This window comes from Leptodactylus fuscus, chromosome 7, assembly GCF_031893055.1.
Source record: "Leptodactylus fuscus isolate aLepFus1 chromosome 7, aLepFus1.hap2, whole genome shotgun sequence".
NCBI classification, from domain to species: Eukaryota; Metazoa; Chordata; class Amphibia; order Anura; family Leptodactylidae; genus Leptodactylus; species Leptodactylus fuscus.
In genome coordinates this window covers 10210960-10229457 of record NC_134271.1, presented here as the reverse complement: position 1 = coordinate 10229457, position 18498 = coordinate 10210960, and the positions used below count along the sequence as shown (strand labels likewise).

Below are 18498 nucleotides of genomic sequence, written 5' to 3'. Positions count from 1 at the left end.
CCCTGGGGGTAATTAGTGTCCTTGGAGTTAAATAAGCTAATACTTAGACACCCGAGCACAGCCAATTATGTTTGTGTATTGAATAATTGATTCAAAGGCGGGGGAGGGGCGGCTAATCAGATCTGAGCAGAATGAATTGATTTAATTAACGAGGGGATCTTAGGGTCTCGCAGAAGTGAGCGCGTTTCTCCAGCAGCGGGAGGAGAGCACACGGCTCCTGCACTCACAGCCGGCACGTTTGCTCGCACGCAGCAGATATTTGTTCGCTTCTCAGAATATATTTCAGATTTGGAGAGAAGCCCTTCAAGGATCCTGCAGCCTCCGCCGCCGCCGGGGCCACAATCACATTATCCTGCAGATTGACGACTCTGGCAGCTCCGGCTCCTGTCAGCAGAGCTCAGGCTTTAGGAAGGGGATCAGACGCTGCTTTATTCCTTCTCTGCTCCTGAATGTGATCCAAGCCCCGCACGCACCAGGACTGTGCAGAGGACCATCGGCCGCCTCGGAGCCTGCTCTGCCTCCCCTTCTCTCCGTGGTGGAGGCTCCTGGTGACGGCGGGAGGATGGTGCTGGATAAGGAGGACGGTAAGACTTGTACGGTGTGTGATGTAGAAACGTAGAAGATTGACGGCAGAAAAACACCACATGGTCTGTGTAGTCCGCTGCATGTTATTTCCTCCGTTGGCAGTGGCGGCTCTGCACGCCTTTATTCCGTAGCCGTGCACACATGTCGGGTAGTGATTGTCGCCCATCAGAGCTCTTTCGTTGCAGCGCCGGTGTCTCATCTGTCGGTGACATCGTCTCTCCGCGCTCTCTCTTCTTCTTTTTTTTTCCCCCCGTGTTCATTGATTCCCAGTGTCTGCAAATTCCTCCTATTAATAGACTGTAGAGCAGGAGGCATTAGACGCCACCGCCGCCGCCGCCGAGGGAGAAATCCTTGGGCTATAGCGGAACTAATTTACTTTTCAAATGAGACATGTGAAGGACGGGACTGACAGCAAACAAGTTTCTGGTTGTCCGCAGATCTGTTGTCTGGCCGGGAAGGGGGCAGAGATGTTTGACACCTGGTTACACGGCGCGGCGAGAGATGCAGATCGGGTTTAAAAATTGTAGAATGGGGAATTTTGTGAAGGTGGAAATGGGATAAGTGATTGTGCAGAGCGAGGGGCGATGTGCGGAGGTGTCTGAGCTGGACGGGACGACGTAGGCACATGGGCACTGACTAGATAATACTTCATCATCCATCTCATCTTCATCATCATCGCGCTGCTTTAGGAATGACAAACGGTTAATGGAGTAAAGTCACCGGTCATCGAGGCTTTGACGCTTATCACCCTCGTCGTGACGCTAATAGTTGCTATAGATATAGATTTACGGGTTACTATTGCCAGATAGAAGGGACAGAAGGGGTTAATGGAGCAGAGTCGTCCCACGTTGAGTTTCACTTCTTATCAACTTCATCCTCATCATGTTGTGTTAGTAGTTGCCCTACCGTGTATAAAGGGGGTGTGCTTGGTTCCTGATGTGGACAGGGAAGGGTTAATAAAGCGGTGCCCCCAGGTTTCGGTCCGTACCATCACCCTCATCATAAGTTGCTGTTCTTGCAGACACTTTTGGTTCCTGGTGCAGCCAGGTAAGGGTTAATGCAGTGCGGTCATTGGTCACCGGGCTTTGATTCTTATCATCTTCCTCATCATCCGACCCACATCACATTGCATCAATAGTTGCTAGACACCTAGGGGCATACTTGAGTTCTGGTGCAGCCAGGGAAGGGTTAATACAGTGTTGTCACCGGTCACCCAACTTCAGTTCTCATCACCCTCATCATCCTCGTCACGTCACTGCATTAATAGTTACTGTACAGACAGACACTTGGGTTCGCCATATATAGGGGTAATGTGGGGCTCCTGCTGCAGGCAGGGAAGGGTTAACGCCGTCGCCGGTCGCTGTCTTTGGTTTCGGCGGCAGCAGCTGGTAAGGAGCATTTTACCTTTCAGGATCAGTGTCAGCGAGCACTTTACTTAAAATCTCTCAAACCATCTCCAAAAGAGGCTCTTGTGGCCGCGGCTCCGGCAGTAATGGCCGGCCAGATGTCTGACATTGATCTCCTCCTAAAGAGGGGCAATTATCGGAGAGTGTAAACAGCGGCGGATTCAGCTGCAGATCCGGGAGGGACATTAATTCTGCACTTTAGGATAAGACGGAGGGGCAGGTGTCTCCAAGACAACAAATGGAAGGGAATAAAGTGGATGCCGGGGCCAGTGAGGATGAGTACGGTGAGGAAGGACACGATCCAGGGGTCTGATACAGTCCTGTGCCATTTGTGCATTAGAGTTGGTATTGGGGGGCACTTTAGACAAGAAGGGGTGACAGGCAGGCATGTGGATTCCTTGAGGGACTTTGTTGCACTTAGGTCCCCCTCCAGTCTGGGATATGTCGTGTCTCCAGGTCTAGGATGGCGCTTACAAAGTCTGAAACTGGAGGGAGAAAGTGAACTTAATCCAGGAGTCCAGCAAGAAAAGTGACCGGAGTAGTGGCAGTGCGGGTGCAGTGTGTGGGGGCAGGTGGCAGTGCGGGTGCAGTGTGGGAAAGTTAAGGAAGTGTGCTGGGGTAGGAGGAAGTGCTGCTGCAGTATACAGGAGACAGATGGCAGTGCTGGTGCAGTGTGCGGGGGCAGGAGGCAGTGATGATGCAGTATACAGAGGGCAGGAGTAAGTGCTGGTGCAGTGTTCTAGGGTAAGAAGCAGTTCTGGTGTGTGCAGTATGTGGGTACAGGAGGCAGTGCTGGTGCAGTGTGTTGGGGCAGGTGGCAGTGCTGGTGCAGTATGTGGGTACAGGTGGCAGTGCTGGTGCAGTGTGTTGGGGCAGGAGGCAGTGCTGGTGCAGTGTGTTGGGGCAGGAGGCAGTGCAGGTGCAGTATGTGGATAGAGGTGGCAGTGCTGGTGCAGTGTGTTGGGGCAGGAGGCAGTGCAGGTGCAGTGTGTTGGGGCAGGAGGCAGTGCAGGTGCAGTATGTGGATAGAGGTGGCAGTGCTGGTGCAGTGTGTTGGGGCAGGAGGCAGTGCTGGTGCAGTGTGTTGGGGCAGGAGGCAGTGCAGGTGCAGTATGTGGATAGAGGTGGCAGTGCTGGTGCAGTGTGTTGGGGCAGGAGGCAGTGCAGGTGCAGTATGTGGATAGAGGTGGCAGTGCTGGTGCAGTGTGTTGGGGCAGGAGGCAGTGCAGGTGCAGTGTGTTGGGGCAGGAGGCAGTGCTGGTGCAGTGTGTTGGGGCAGGAGGCAGTGCTGGTGCAGTGTGTTGGGGCAGGAGGCAGTGTAGGTGCAGTATGTGGATAGAGGTGGCAGTGCTGGTGCAGTGTGTTGGGGCAGGAGGCAGTGCAGGTGCAGTTTGTGGATAGAGGTGGCAGTGCTGGTGCAGTGTGTTGGGGCAGGAGGCAGTGCTGGTGCAGTGTGTTGGGGCAGGAGGCAGTGCTGGTGCAGTGTGTTGGGGCAGGAGGCAGTGTAGGTGCAGTATGTGGATAGAGGTGGCAGTGCTGGTGCAGTGTGTTGGGGCAGGAGGCAGTGCTGGTGCAGTGTGTTGGGGCAGGAGGCAGTGTAGGTGCAGTATGTGGATAGAGGTGGCAGTGCTGGTGCAGTGTGTTGGGGCAGGAGGCAGTGCAGGTGCAGTTTGTGGATAGAGGTGGCAGTGCTGGTGCAGTGTGTTGGGGCAGGAGGCAGTGCTGGTGCAGTATGCAGAGGGCAGCAGTAAATTTTAGTGCAGTGAGCAGCCTGGCTGTATTATCACTCTCCAAAATCACTGACAACCATGAACACGCTTCAGTGAAGTTTCTACAAGTTTATCCCATTACTTTTCTCCCCTTCTTTGTCACATTTTGTAGTCGGCCGATCAGTGTCACTGACTGTACCTGAGTCCTCTCATTGGGGGAGGACTGTATGTGACTACGATTATCGGAAGGACTATATCCAACTGTGCTCATGGGGGCTAGGACTGTATCTCAGCATGGTTCTGGGGGTGGAGAGGACTGTACCTGACCACTCGGGGGGGGGGGATGTATCTCACTGTGTTTATAAGGGAGGGCTCTATCTGACTACACTTGTTGTGATGGGAGGGTTTTATGGGACCATTTTTCTAGATATTGGAAGAGCTCAGATTTTTATTACTTGGGCCTTGTTCACACTCAGGGGGCACATTGCTCAATACTGTGGCACTTTGCACTGTCTGAACTATAAATCTCGTAGCCTTCATGTATCTTTCCCACCAAAAACGTCCCCATTGCCCGTGGGCCCCAATCCTGTATCGGTTGGATCTTCATCTAGGTTTACAGCCTTTTTTTCTTGTGTAAATTCCATGCACCAGGGGGCGTAGCTATAGGGGGCGCAGTGGCCCTGCACCCCGAGGGGGCCCCAAGGGTCCCTCTGTCAAGGATACCACTATTCTTAATGATACAAGGCAGCTAGGGGCCCGATGTCAGATTGTGCGGCGGGGCCCAGGATCCTCAGGCTACCTCTTCGTGTCGTGATCTCGCCCACATGAAGGGTTGGACATTGGTTGATAATTTTTTTCCGCTTTTTCTTACAAGTATTTTATTTTGTTACTTCATCTTCTTGTCGGGTTTTTTTCCCGTTTTTCAACTCCAATAGAGAAGGCGATGGAAAACTGCCAGAAAATTACTAGAAAGTGCTGCGCTCGGCAAAAAAAACTTACAAAAAATATCCGACAGAAAAATGACTTTTCAATAATTTGCTGTAGAAGTTACATCAGGTCGCGGCAGACCCGACCCCAAAAATCACTACAAAATAGATCATAAAACCCTGCGGGCGACTCCGGCCCCGAATGGCTCAAAAAGCACAAAAACACATCAGAGAATTCTGGGGGAAAAAAACCTCACATCAGGTTCTTTTCTGCTTCCAAAGAACTTAGTGTGAACAGGGAGCTATGGAGGAGAGAACGGCGGCGGCGGGGACTCTAGATACAGGACGTGTGACAGGTAGGGTATAGGCGATCTTGAGATTTCAGGATCAATTGTAAAATCCAATTTCCGATCATTTCCAAGCCGATCGCGAAAATTGCTCAATCGCCGATCGGGATCCGATCTTTCCCGATCCCTCAGCACTAATTGTATATTATATATACAGTAGGGCTGAGCTGACCTTGAAATTTCAAAATCCGATTTCCAATCATTTTCCAGCTGATCCCAATCACGAAATTTGCTCGATCGCCGATCGGGAGCCGATCTTTACTGAACCTGATCGCTCAGCTCTAGTGACATGTAACTATATGTATAGGCATCTACTATGTGACTGGATGGGACTATATACTAGGGCTGTATGTAATAATTTGTGAGTATACAGACTGTGTGACCATCTGGGACAACATAGGACAGTATATTATATAGATAGACTGGACATGTAATAACTCCAGTCTATGTGAGACTATATATAACGTGCGAGTATATTGAATATTATGTATAGATACCTAATATGTGACTGTAAAAGAGAATGGGGCTATATAGGGTGGGACTATATACTAGGGCTGTATGTAATAATGTGTGAGTATACGGACTGTGAGACCATATGGAACAACATAGGACAGTATAGACTGGACATATTACAGTATGTGCAATAACTCCACTCTATATATAACATTGTGGGGCTATATATAACGTACAAGTATATGTAACACTATGTGTAGATACCTAATATGTGACTATGAGAGGATGGGACTATATAGGGGCTATACGTGATAGGACTATATAGTGAGGGGCTATACGCTGAGGCTGCATGTAATGATGTGGGAGTATACAGACTCTGACAACATAGGGCAGTGTATAATATATATATAGAATGGACATGTTACAGTATATGTAATAAATCCAGTCTATAGATAACATGCAAGTATATGTAACAACGTAGGACTGTATATAATGTGACTACATGAGAGGATATATAATATGAGGCCATATATGACACTGTAAGATTGTAGCTGATATTACGGCAGTATATACAGAGTATACGCAGTGGCTTGTACACTATCAGTGATTATAATCTATACCCGGGAGCTGGCACTCTACAGACCGGTCACTATGTATCTATAGTCTGTATATCGCCCTATACCCAGATATTACATATGGCGACACTTCTGGCATACGACACGACTCCGGTCACTTGACCCCGGGTGGAGTCCTCCTTTATAAGTGGCGTTTCTCACAGAACACCCCGGGCTCCATCTTGTCGGCAGAGGTCACCTTGCGGCTGTATTCTAGCCGGAGTGGACATGACGGCACCTTCACTAATGCCGCTTTACATTCTCTGCCAATCTGTTCTTACTGGTAATAAAAATTTATACAGATGGCGAATCCTGCATGGCGGCTGCGGCGGAAGGTAATTGCAGATTCTGTTTTAAGTAGCATATTTTTCATTACGCCGCGATGAAATGACTTAAAAAGATTGCCGGCCGCCTGATCAATACTCCGTGCGCAACGCTGCCTTTAATCATGCAAAGTAAGTGACATTTTCAGTATGTGTAGCTGAGGGCGAGGAGCGGAGGGCGCTGCAACACCGCCTGTCAGGAGAGCAGCAGGAAGCCTCCCCGGCCCACAGCAAAGCCGCACATCTGACGGTCAGCGCCAAAGATTTCCAAGATTCCTTCAAGACATGGCAGGAAACTTAGAAAACTCAAAGCTGGAAAGATGAGATTATAAGAGCGCGGCGAATGAAAGGAGCGAAGAAGAGGCGATCGATCCGACAGGAACATAGAAAGGTCAAACGATAAGCCCCGCGCCGCGACCAGACTGCAGCAACCCGATACTATACAGATGGAGCAGAGCTGACGATACATGTACCTGCAGTCCTATGTAACACTGCATATAACAGTAATGTAGTAGATGTCACCGGCAGTCCTATGTAACACTGCATATAACAGTAATGTAGTAGATGTCACCTGCAGTCCTATGTAACACTGCATATAACAGTAATGTAGTAGATGTCACCGGCAGTCCTATGTAACACCACAGATAACACGGTGATAACTCTCTATATACAGGTAATGTAGTAGATGTCACCGGCAGTCCTATGTAACACCACAGATAACATAGTGATAACTCTCTATATACAGGTAATGTAGTAGATGTCACCGGCAGTCCTATGTAACACCACAGATAACACACTGATAACTCTCTATATACAGGTAATGTAGTAGATGTCACCGGCAGTCCTATGTAACACCACAGATAACAAAGTGATAACTCTCTATATACAGGTAATGTAGTAGATGTCACCGGCAGTCCTATGTAACACCACAGATAACACACTGATAACTCTCTATATACAGGTAATGTAGTAGATGTCACCGGCAGTCCTATGTAACACCACAGATAACAAAGTGATAACTCTCTATATACAGGTAATGTAGTAGATGTCACCGGCAGTCCTATGTAACACCACAGATAACACACTGATAACTCTCTATATACAGGTAATGTAGTAGATGTCACCGGCAGTCCTATGTAACACCACAGATAACACAGTGATAACTCTCTATATACAGGTAATGTAGTAGATGTCACCGGCAGTCCTATGTAACACCACAGATAACACAGTGATAACTCTCTGAGTACAGGTAATGTAGTAGATGTCACCGGCAGTCCTATGTAACACCACAGATAACACAGTGATAACTCTCTGAGTACAGGTAATGTAGTAGATGTCACCGGCAGTCCTATGTAACACCACAGATAACACAGTGATAAATCTCTATATACAGGTAATGTAGTAGATGTCACCGGCAGTCCTATGTAACACCACAGATAACACAGTGATAACTCTCTGAGTACAGGTAATGTAGTAGATGTCACCGGCAGTCCTATGTAACACCACAGATAACACAGTGATAACTCTCTGAGTACAGGTAATGTAGTAGATGTCACCGGCAGTCCTATGTAACACCACAGATAACACAGTGATAAATCTCTATATACAGGTAATGTAGTAGATGTCACTGGCAGTCCTATGTAACACCACAGATAACACAGTGATAACTCTCTGAGTACAGGTAATGTAGTAGATGTCACTGGCAGTCCTATGTAACACCACAGATAACACAGTGATATCTCTCTATATACAGGTAATGTAGTAGATGTCACCGGCAGTCCTATGTAACACCACAGATAACACAGTGATAACTCTCTGAGTACAGGTAATGTAGTAGATGTCACCGGCAGTCCTATGTAACACCACAGATAACACAGTGATAACTCTCTGAGTAAGGTAATGTAGTAGATGTCACCGGCAGTCCTATGTAACACCACAGATAACACAGTGATAACTCTCTGAGTAAGGTAATGTAGTAGATGTCACCGGCAGTCCTATGTAACACCACAGATAACACAGTGATAACTCTCTATATACAGGTAATGTAGTAGATGTCACCGGCAGTCCTATGTAACACCACAGATAACACAGTGATAACTCTCTGAGTACAGGTAATGTAGTAGATGTCACCGGCAGTCCTATGTAACACCACAGATAACACAGTGATAACTCTCTGAGTACAGGTAATGTAGTAGATGTCACCGGCAGTCCTATGTAACACCACAGATAACACAGTGATAACTCTCTATATACAGGTAATGTAGTAGATGTCACCGGCAGTCCTATGTAACACCACAGATAACACAGTGATAACTCTCTATATACAGGTCATGTAGTAGATGTCACCGGCAGTCCTATGTAACACCACAGATAACACAGTGATAACTCTCTATATACAGGTAATGTAGTAGATCTCACCGGCAGTCCTATGTAACACCACAGATAACACAGTGATAACTCTCTATATACAGGTAATGTAGTAGATGTCACCGGCAGTCCTATGTAACACCACAGATAACACAGTGATAACTCTCTATATACAGGTCATGTAGTAGATGTCACCGGCAGTCCTATGTAACACCACAGATAACACAGTGATAACTCTCTATATACAGGTAATGTAGTAGATGTCACCGGCAGTCCTATGTAACACCACAGATAACACAGTGATAACTCTCTATATACAGGTAATGTAGTAGATGTCACCAGCAGTCCTATGCATACCTCCCAACCGTCCCGATTTCCGCAGGATATTCACGATTTGGGTGACATGTCCCGCGGTCCCGGTTGGAGGGAGGTATGTCCCGATTTCAACTCAGATCTGCGTCCAGAGGACGCAGATCTGAGTTGAACACATATGCGGCTGAAGCAAGGAGCTTCGCCGCTGCGTGTCTCTCTCACTGACACATATGCGGCTGAAGCGAGGAGCTGACCTGTGTCAGCTCCTTCCTTCAGCCGCATGTGTCAGAGAAAGGCGCACAGAAAGCGGCGAGGGAGCGGAGGAGAAGGTAAGTTTAATGTGGAGGTGGAACGTGAATCTGGGGGCAGATGAAGGAGAGGACGGCATGACACTGGGGGCAGAGATGTGGGGACATGAATCTTGGGGCAAAGATGGGGGGACATGAATCTGGGGGCAGAGATGGGGGACATGAATCTGGGGGCAGAGATGGGGACATGAATCTGGGGGCAGAGATGTAGAGACATGAATCTTGGGGCAGAGATGGGGACATGAATCTGGGGGCAGAGATGGGGGGACATGAATCTGGGGGCAGAGATGGGGGACATGAATCTGGGGGCAGAGATGGGGGACATGAATCTTGGGGCAGAGATGGGGGGACATGAATCTGGGGGCAGAGATGGGGGACATGAATCTGGGGGCAGAGATGGGGGACATGAATCTTGGGGCAGAGATGGGGGGACATGAATCTTGGGGCAAAGATGGGGGGACATGAATCTGAGGGCAGAGATGGAGAGGACATGAAACTGGAGGCAAATGAAGGGTGTATATGAAACTGGGGGAGAGATAGAGGGGGGACATATAATTTATGGGTGACTGTAGGAGGATTATACTGTGTGCGGGCACATGAAAAATTAACGAGTGGGCAGAGTCAACACAAAAGTGGGCAGGGCTAAATTTGCTGTGGCGCGCTATGCGCGCCACACATTTTGTCCCTCTTTCGGTTCTTCGAAAGTTGGGAGGTATGCTATGTAACACCACAGATAACACAGTGATAACTCTCTATATACAGGTAATGTAGTAGATGTCACCGGCAGTCCTATGTAACACCACAGATAACAGTGATAACTCTCTATATACAGGTAATGTAGTAGATGTCACCGGCAGTCCTATGTAACACCACAGATAACACAGTGATAACTCTCTATATACAGGTAATGTAGTAGATGTCACCGGCAGTCCTATGTAACACCACAGATAACACGGTGATAACTCTCTATATACAGGTAATGTAGTAGATGTCACCGGCAGTCCTATGTAACACCACAGATAACACAGTGATAACTCTCTATATACAGGTAATGTAGTAGATGTCACCGGCAGTCCTATGTAACACCACAGATAACACAGTGATAACTCTCTATATACAGGTCATGTAGTAGATGTCACCGGCAGTCCTATGTAACACCACAGATAACACAGTGATAACTCTCTATATACAGGTCATGTAGTAGATGTCACCGGCAGTCCTATGTAACACCACAGATAACACACTGATAACTCTCTATATACAGGTAATGTAGTAGATGTCACCGGCAGTCCTATGTAACACCACAGATAACACAGTGATAACTCTCTATATACAGGTAATGTAGTAGATGTCACCGGCAGTCCTATGTAACACCACAGATAACACAGTGATAACTCTCTATATACAGGTAATGTAGTAGATGTCACCGGCAGTCCTATGTAACACCACAGATAACAGTGATATCTCTCTATATACAGGTAATGTAGTAGATGTCACCGGCAGTCCTATGTAACACCACAGATAACACGGTGATAACTCTCTATATACAGGTAATGTAGTAGATGTCACCGGCAGTCCTATGTAACACCACAGATAACACAGTGATAACTCTCTATATACAGGTAATGTAGTAGATGTCACCGGCAGTCCTATGTAATAACACAGTGATAACTCTCTATATACAGGTAATGTAGTAGAGGTCACCGGCAGTCCCATGTAACACCACAGTTACCAACAATGCTGTGCAAACAGCCCACATGACAGGGGACAGCCAATCAGGAAGGACTGTAGGTCAGAGGTCACTGATGACTCATAGGCAGTATAATAAGCCCAGGCAGAAGTCGGAGGCGGCCATTTTGTGGGGAGAGATTAGAGCGATATGGTAAACTGTGAGCAGGGCCCTCAGTCCCATTGTGTGAAATGACTTTCTCTGTAATGTATCTTTCTGTCTGTACTTGAACCCTATAAATCGTACAGCGCTGCGGAATATGTTGGCGCTATAGAAATAAAATGTGTTATTATTAGAGAGATAGAGTGTGAGGTAGCCAGGCTGTGAGGAATATATGGTTTTTTTTCAAGCCGTCTGTTTCCCCATGCCTTGATTAGCATACATACACGACTCCAAACACCTGAGGTTCTATTATGGCCACCCTAGATTATAATCTATATCCTATCTATCTATCTATCTATCTATCTATCTATCTATCTATCTCCTATCTATCTATCTATCTATCTATCTATCTATCTATCTATCTCCTATCTATCTATCTCCTATCTATCTATCTATCTATCTATCTATCTATCTATCTATCTATCTCCTATCTATCTATCTATCTATCTATCTATCTATCTATCTCCTATCTATTTATCTATCTATCTCCTATCTATCTATCTATCTCCTATCTATCTATCTATCTATCTATCTATCTATCTATCTATCTCCTATCTATCATCTATCTATCTATCCATCTATCTCCTATCTATCTATCTATCTATCTATCTATCTATCTATCTATCTATCTCCTATCTATCTATCTATCTATCTTCTATCTATCTATCTATCTATCTATCTATCTCCTATCTATCTATCTATCTATCTATCTATCTATCTATCTATCTCCTATCTATCTATCTATCTATCTATCTATCTATCTATCTATCTTCTATCTATCTATCTATCTATCTATCTATCTATCTCCTATCTATCTATCTCCTATCTATCTATCTATCTATCTATCTATTTATCTATCTATCTATCTTTCTCCTATCTATTTATCTATCTATCATCTATCTATCTATCTATCCATCTATCTCCTATCTATCTATCTATCTATCTATCTATCTATCTCCTATCTATCTATCTATCTATCTATCTATCCATCTATCTCCTATCTATCTATCTATCTATCTATCTATCTATCTACCTATCTATCTATCTATCTGATATATTATATATGACTCCGCAGTTGATTCCTCCTCATTCCCGCTATTAGTCGCTGACCGCCTCTGTCGCTTCCCTTTAAATATTTTTTTCTCCTTTTTTTCTTCCTCTTATAAAGCTCAGAACACTTTACGATCCCTCACAGCCGAGCGGCGGCCGCGCTATTGTTTGTTTCGTTCCCGTATAAAACTGAACTTGGCAGAATCCTTTTATTTTTGGGTAGAGTAATCTTTATGTGAAAATATTTGACTTATTACGATGCGTCATAAACCTGTCAGTCGGCTTTATGTCAGACAGACGAGCAGCAACAACACCATTAGTTACATTTATAGAGCGAAACCGCCACATCGGGTTAACCCCCTCCCCGCCACGGGCGGCGACGGGGCCAAAATACTGATCCAGGAGTCCGTGCGGTCTTAGTTGTATTCAGAGAATTATTTTTGTTATTATTTATCCTACTATTATTGTTATTTTTTGTTTTTATTTTTTGCCCATTTTTTTTTTTTAATATTTTTCCATTTATTACTCGTCTTATACAAATTTTTGATCTTCTAGACGAGAAAATAAGGAGCAAATTTTTTTTATTTTTTTCTAAAATCAAATTTTAAGAAATCGTGCAGGGTCCAGCCTTGTGACGTGGGGACATTGTAGTGTGAACGTTGACAAGATCACCTGCGTCATGGCTGAAGAGGAGGCGCTATATGGCCGGATATAGTTATACGTGAGGACAAGGACACTTTATATCGTGTAGAGGCTGAGAAACAAAAAAGCGAAAAAATTTTCTATTTGTAGTTGAATTTTTTGCAAGTTTTTGGGGATTCTTATTTATTCACTTGTTTACTTATCCATTTGCAGATTTTTTTTATTGGAATTTATTGTGGCCTTCGAGGGGTTCTCCCATTATGGCAGAGCAAGATGGGAATAAGTGGCCACAAGGGGCAAACATACAGAAACAGCTGGGCAATGCAGTGCTACACTGTTTCCATATCTTCCATAGACGAGAAAGGGAGTTACCGAAACAATGTAACACAGCACTGTGCGCCTGTGCCGCCCCTGTGATCAGTTATTCCTGTTTCATCAGCAAGGTGCCAATTTTTCGGGGGGAGGGATTTGATATTTTTTGAGTAAATTGAAATCTTCCAGTCTTCAGTTTGGACATAATAAGCTGACATTTCAGTTCAACTCTGAAGCTTTGCTGTGTAGACTATGACAGAGTCAGCAGAGTCATCTCATGATCTTTCAAAGATGAAATCAGCAGAGTTATCTCATTATTATTTGAAAGTGGGTCAAATCAGTGAAGAACAGGATCAGCAGAGTCATCTCATTATCATTAGTTAGTGAAGTCGGCAGAGTCATCTCATCATGAAAGGGTGCAGTCAGTAGAGTAATATTATTATTAAAGGCAGCGTCATCTTATTATCATTATATGGAAGGGTTGGCAGAGTCATCACAATCATTAGTTAGTTAGGTCAGCAGAGTCATCTCGTTATCATTAAAAGGTTGGGTGAGTAGAGTCATCTTATTATTAAATGGTGGGGTCAGTAGACTCATCTTATTAGTCATAACAATAATAAAGGCCAGGGAAAGCAGAATCATTTCATCATTGGACAGTGGACTAGTTAGAGATGTCGCAATATCATAGTGAGTAGGGCCAACAGAGTCATCTCATTATCAGTAGAAGGCAAAGTCAGAAGAGTCATCTAAGTCTGAGTAGAAGGGGGTCAGCAAAGTCATAGTATTATTAGTATAAAGTGAGGTCAGCAGAATCACCTCTTTATTAGTTCATGGCGGAGTCAACAGAGTCATCTCTTTATTAGTTCATGCTGGAGTCAACAGAGTCATCTCTTTTTCAGTTGAGGGCAGAGACAGTAAAGTCCTCTCATTATCAGTTGAGGGCAGAGTCAGTAGAGTCATTTCATTATCAGTAAAGAACAGAGTCAATAGAGTCATCTCATCATTAGTAGAGAGTGGGGTCCGCAGAGTCATCTCTTTATTAGTTCATGGCGGAGTCAACAGTCATCTCTTTTTCAGTTGAGGGCGGAGACAGTAAAGTCCTCTCATTATTAGTTGAGGGCAGAGTCAGTAGAGTCATCTCATTATCAGTAAAGAACAGAGTCAGTAGAGTCATATCATCATTAGTAGAGAGTGGGGTCAGCAGAGTCATCTCTTTATTAGCTCATGGCGGAGTCAACAGAGTCATCTCTTTTTCATTTGAGGGCGGAGACAGTAAAGTCCTCTCATTAGTAGTTGAGGGCAAAGTCATAGTATCATTAGTATAGAGTGAGGTCAGCAGTCACCTCTTTATTAGTTTATGGCGGAGTCAACAGAGTCATCTCTTTTTCAGTTGAGGGCGGAGACATTAAAGTCCTCTTATTATCAGTTGAGGGCAGAGTCAGTAGAGTCATCTCATTATCAGTAAAGAACAGAGTTAGTAGAGTCATCTCATTATCAGTAAAGGGCAGAGTCAGTAGAGTCATCTCATCATTAATAGAGATTGGGGTCCGCAGAGTCATCTCTTTATTAGTTCATGGCGGAGTCAACAGAGTCATCTCTTTTTCAGTTGAGGGCGGAGACAGTAAAGTCCTCTCATTACCAGTTGAGGGCAGAGTCAGTAGAGTCATCTCATTATCAGTAAAGGGCAGAGTCAGTAGAGTCATCTCATCATTCTCAGAGGGTGCGGTCAGCATACTCTCTGCTGCGCCGTCTATATAGACAGTACAGTTAGAAAATGAGTTTCCAATATGGCCGCCCCCCAGGGAAGTTTAACTATAAATAGTTGGAACATTAAAGAAATATAATTCCTTTTTCTTCTTGTTTTTACGATTTTTGCGCACTAATTAGGCGGTCACTATGTTAGCAGATGTTGTGCGCGCGCCGCCTCATACATTACACTTGTCAGGAACGTCCCGGGAGATTCGTTAATAGGACGCAGCACCTTGAAATCGCTTCATGGAAAACAGCGACTAATTATAACTATGTATCCGTATACGATGGCGGTCGCCTATATGGGGTGTGGGCTTGTATGGGCTGAATACTGCTGTGACCCCTATGCAAACCTTAAAGTGGGCACAATCCCTCCGTATAAGTGATCGTAGCAGCCGATCCAGCAAATTTAAGGGAAGCGCCAGTATGGAGAAAGATACTTTGTCCAGATAATGAAGTCAAAAGAACAAGTCGTCCCATCTGACTCAATAGAAAGCTGGAACCTCCCTCCTCTATACTTTACACTGCAGCTCTGCTTGTCGAGATTGACCTTTGTGTCACGAGGTCAGGACATGGATGGATGAATATATTATAGCAAGGGCAGGAGAGTATAAACTACAGAACCCCTAGCGGGAAAGAGAAGGTCATCGGAGGGGAGGAGTCTAAATAAGGAGGAGGAGCTTACAGAGAAGCGTTAGCAGTAGCAATTGACATGTTATAGATGTTAATAAACCCGCCATTCATCCCCTGAGACTCCAGCTGTGCACTGGGATTATGGCTCCCGGTCCCTGCGAGCGTCATCTCCAGATTTCAGACGAGTGTTCAGTGACATCTCCTGTAACATTGTCCGCTCATAGGTTTGGCAGCGACAACTCTGCCGTATGTGAACAGGGGCAAAGAGACAATGTGCAGGATAGAATGAAAAGTTCTGCAGCTTTGTCATATACTTTATGTTCCTCGTCATTCCTCTGCTTGGAAACGTAGATTGAGCCGGAGACTCAGGATGTGTTATAGACCAAAGGCTTGTCACAGCTGAGGATTTGTTACAGTTGCATCAGAGACATAACGTGAAGCTTCCGAGCTCCAATATATGATAGCCCACTAAATTCCTGGTGCCATTTAGGGTCTATGGCCTAGTAGTGACTGCATCTACTGCGCCCCCTATAGCTACACCTCTGATTTGCATCCTGTGTAAATAATCCTATTAAACAGGGGTCAGCAACCTTCCGCTCTCCAGCTGCTGTGAAACTACAACTCCCAGCATGCTCCATTCACTTACATGGCAGTTCCAAGAACAGCAGAGCGAGGAGGCATGCTGGGAGTTGTAGTTTTACAATAGCTGAAGGTTGCCTGACCCTGCTATAAGATGTCGTGTCCTAATAGGTTGTTACAGTGTATCAGTCTGGGCAGGAGAGAGGTGTGCTTTTATGTTTACAGTGATGTCTAGAGGGATACATTGTAACAACTCCTCAGCTGTGAGAAGTATCAGGTCATTTTATTCCTGAAATTTATAATAATGCCACTGATGATGATGATGGGGATGACGGTGATGATGATAAGGATGACAGTGATGATGATGATGATATTGATGATGATGATATTGATGATGATGATAAGGATGGTGGCGATGATGATGATGATATTAATGATGGTGATGACATTGATTATGATAAGGATGACGGTGATGATGATGATAAGGATGGTGGCGATGATAATGATAATGATGATGATGATATTAATGATGGTGATGATGACAATATTGATGATGACGATATTGATGATGATGATGGTGATGATGACGATATTGATCATGGTGATGATAATAATGATGGTGATGATGATATTAATGATGATGATGATGACGATATTGATGATGATGATGATGGTGATGATAATATTGATGATAATAATACTAATTATGTAAATCAGCTGCCAGGGATCTCTCTCTTTATCGTCAGGTTTGATACATTTTTCGTAACATTGTAATATTCCTCATTTACGACAATTCGGGAAAAGTGATGAAAGCAACAAGTAGATGGAGTCCAAGCATCAGGGCCCTCTTTATGTCTGTGCCCCCTCCCATCACTGCACAGGAGTCTATGCAGTAGTGAGCCTGCAGGTGGCGCTGCTGAGCTGGCTTCAGTCCCATTCCACAGTGTCAGTAGGATAAAGGCTCTATGGGAGAAGATTGGAATTTATTCAGTAGCGCGAGTACAAAGCTGATAAATTGAGGCAGGAGCAGCAGCAGCAGCAGCAGCACCCCCGCTCTGGCTCCTTCCTCTCCTCCTTTTTTTTCTTTTTCCCCCCTTTTTTCCTTTTCTTTGCCGTGGGGTTGATTGTGTATTTCTCAGTCGGGTGATTCCAGGGAGGATCCGGCATTTCCCGGGGACGGACACTTCCAGAGAAGCCGCCTGCAAGCTGCAGCTCCATTCAGGCAGATGACTGTGGGCAGCGGGTCCTCGGCTGAGCCCTGATCTCTGCCTCGCCGCCTCTGTCCTGCGGAATGTAATTCTAGCCGAGTGCCGTCTAGGTTAAAAGCTGGACAAGTTGGTCATCAGGGAGCCCAGTCCTCGGCGGTGGCGGCGGTGGCGGCTGCGGCGGCGGTGGTGGACGCTCTGCTTGGCTGCCTGTGGTTCATCATTGCTGTTTTCCCGGGACTGGTTGAGTTGTGTCGGAGATCAAGCGCTGACCCCGGGACGGACGCCGCTCTGGTCCTGAGATGATGGTGCTAGACAAGGAGGACGGTAGGTGCCGGCGAGCTCTGCCTAATGCATTATAGATGCTCTTCAATATATATGCAAATGGGGCCGGGATGAATATTGATGTCGGTGGCCGGCGTGGCTTTGGTGACAATGGCTTCTTTAAAGCTGTAAGTTGTGGGGGTGACGGGCGAGCGCCCTCCTGCCACTTCGCCCATTATCTCCACATTCTATAAAGCTGACATTAGTCCCTAAAAGCCGACGGCTCCGCTAAACTGCTTCCCGGGGATTTACTTAAGGACATTTCCATTTTCCATTTAGGAGGGGGGGACGGGGTTAATGAGCGCAGCACTGTACCCTCCCCCCCCCCCTCGCCATATGTCTGCTGTAAACTTGTATAGGGATCGCCTAGGTGATCATCACCCCCATCCTCCTCCCCCTCTGGATTTTGTTCCAGGGACTTAGAAGTTAAAGCTCCAAGGAAGTTTTTTTTTTTCCGGTTAATGGACTGAATGATACAGACGGCGAATTTACTATGAAGAGCGGGAGGAAGCGGGGAGCGGCGATTACATTAGTTATACGGGGAGTGATCCTGGCAGACGCTCAGCTCCGCGATAACTACAAGGTTACAACATATGTCACTACATACAATACGCGGCCGGACGCTGCTGCTTAAAGGGCAACACACCTTCCATGTCGGGGCGTCTGTGATTGGCGGCCATTGTCATTATCACTTCTCGTGTGGTAGGGAACGGCGCAGCGAATAACGGAACGGCCATGAGAGTCTACAACAGGTCATCGCCAG

The 18498-nt window shown here is 45.7% G+C and overlaps 1 protein-coding gene across 2 annotated transcripts in view; it reads left to right on the top strand.

The window, feature by feature from the left end:
- Positions 1 to 201: 201 nt before the first annotated feature.
- Positions 202 to 18498, top strand: part of LMO1 (LIM domain only 1) — a 78960-nt gene continuing 60663 nt past the window's right edge. The window contains exon 1 of one of the 2 annotated variants that reach the window (XM_075280991.1): positions 202 to 584. In XM_075280991.1, the coding sequence (XP_075137092.1) occupies positions 563 to 584 (22 nt within the window). In that variant the 5' untranslated portion in view covers positions 202 to 562. Of the gene's footprint in view, positions 585 to 17193; positions 17739 to 18498 lie in introns of those variants that run through there. The other variant, XM_075280990.1, reaches the window with a different exon arrangement.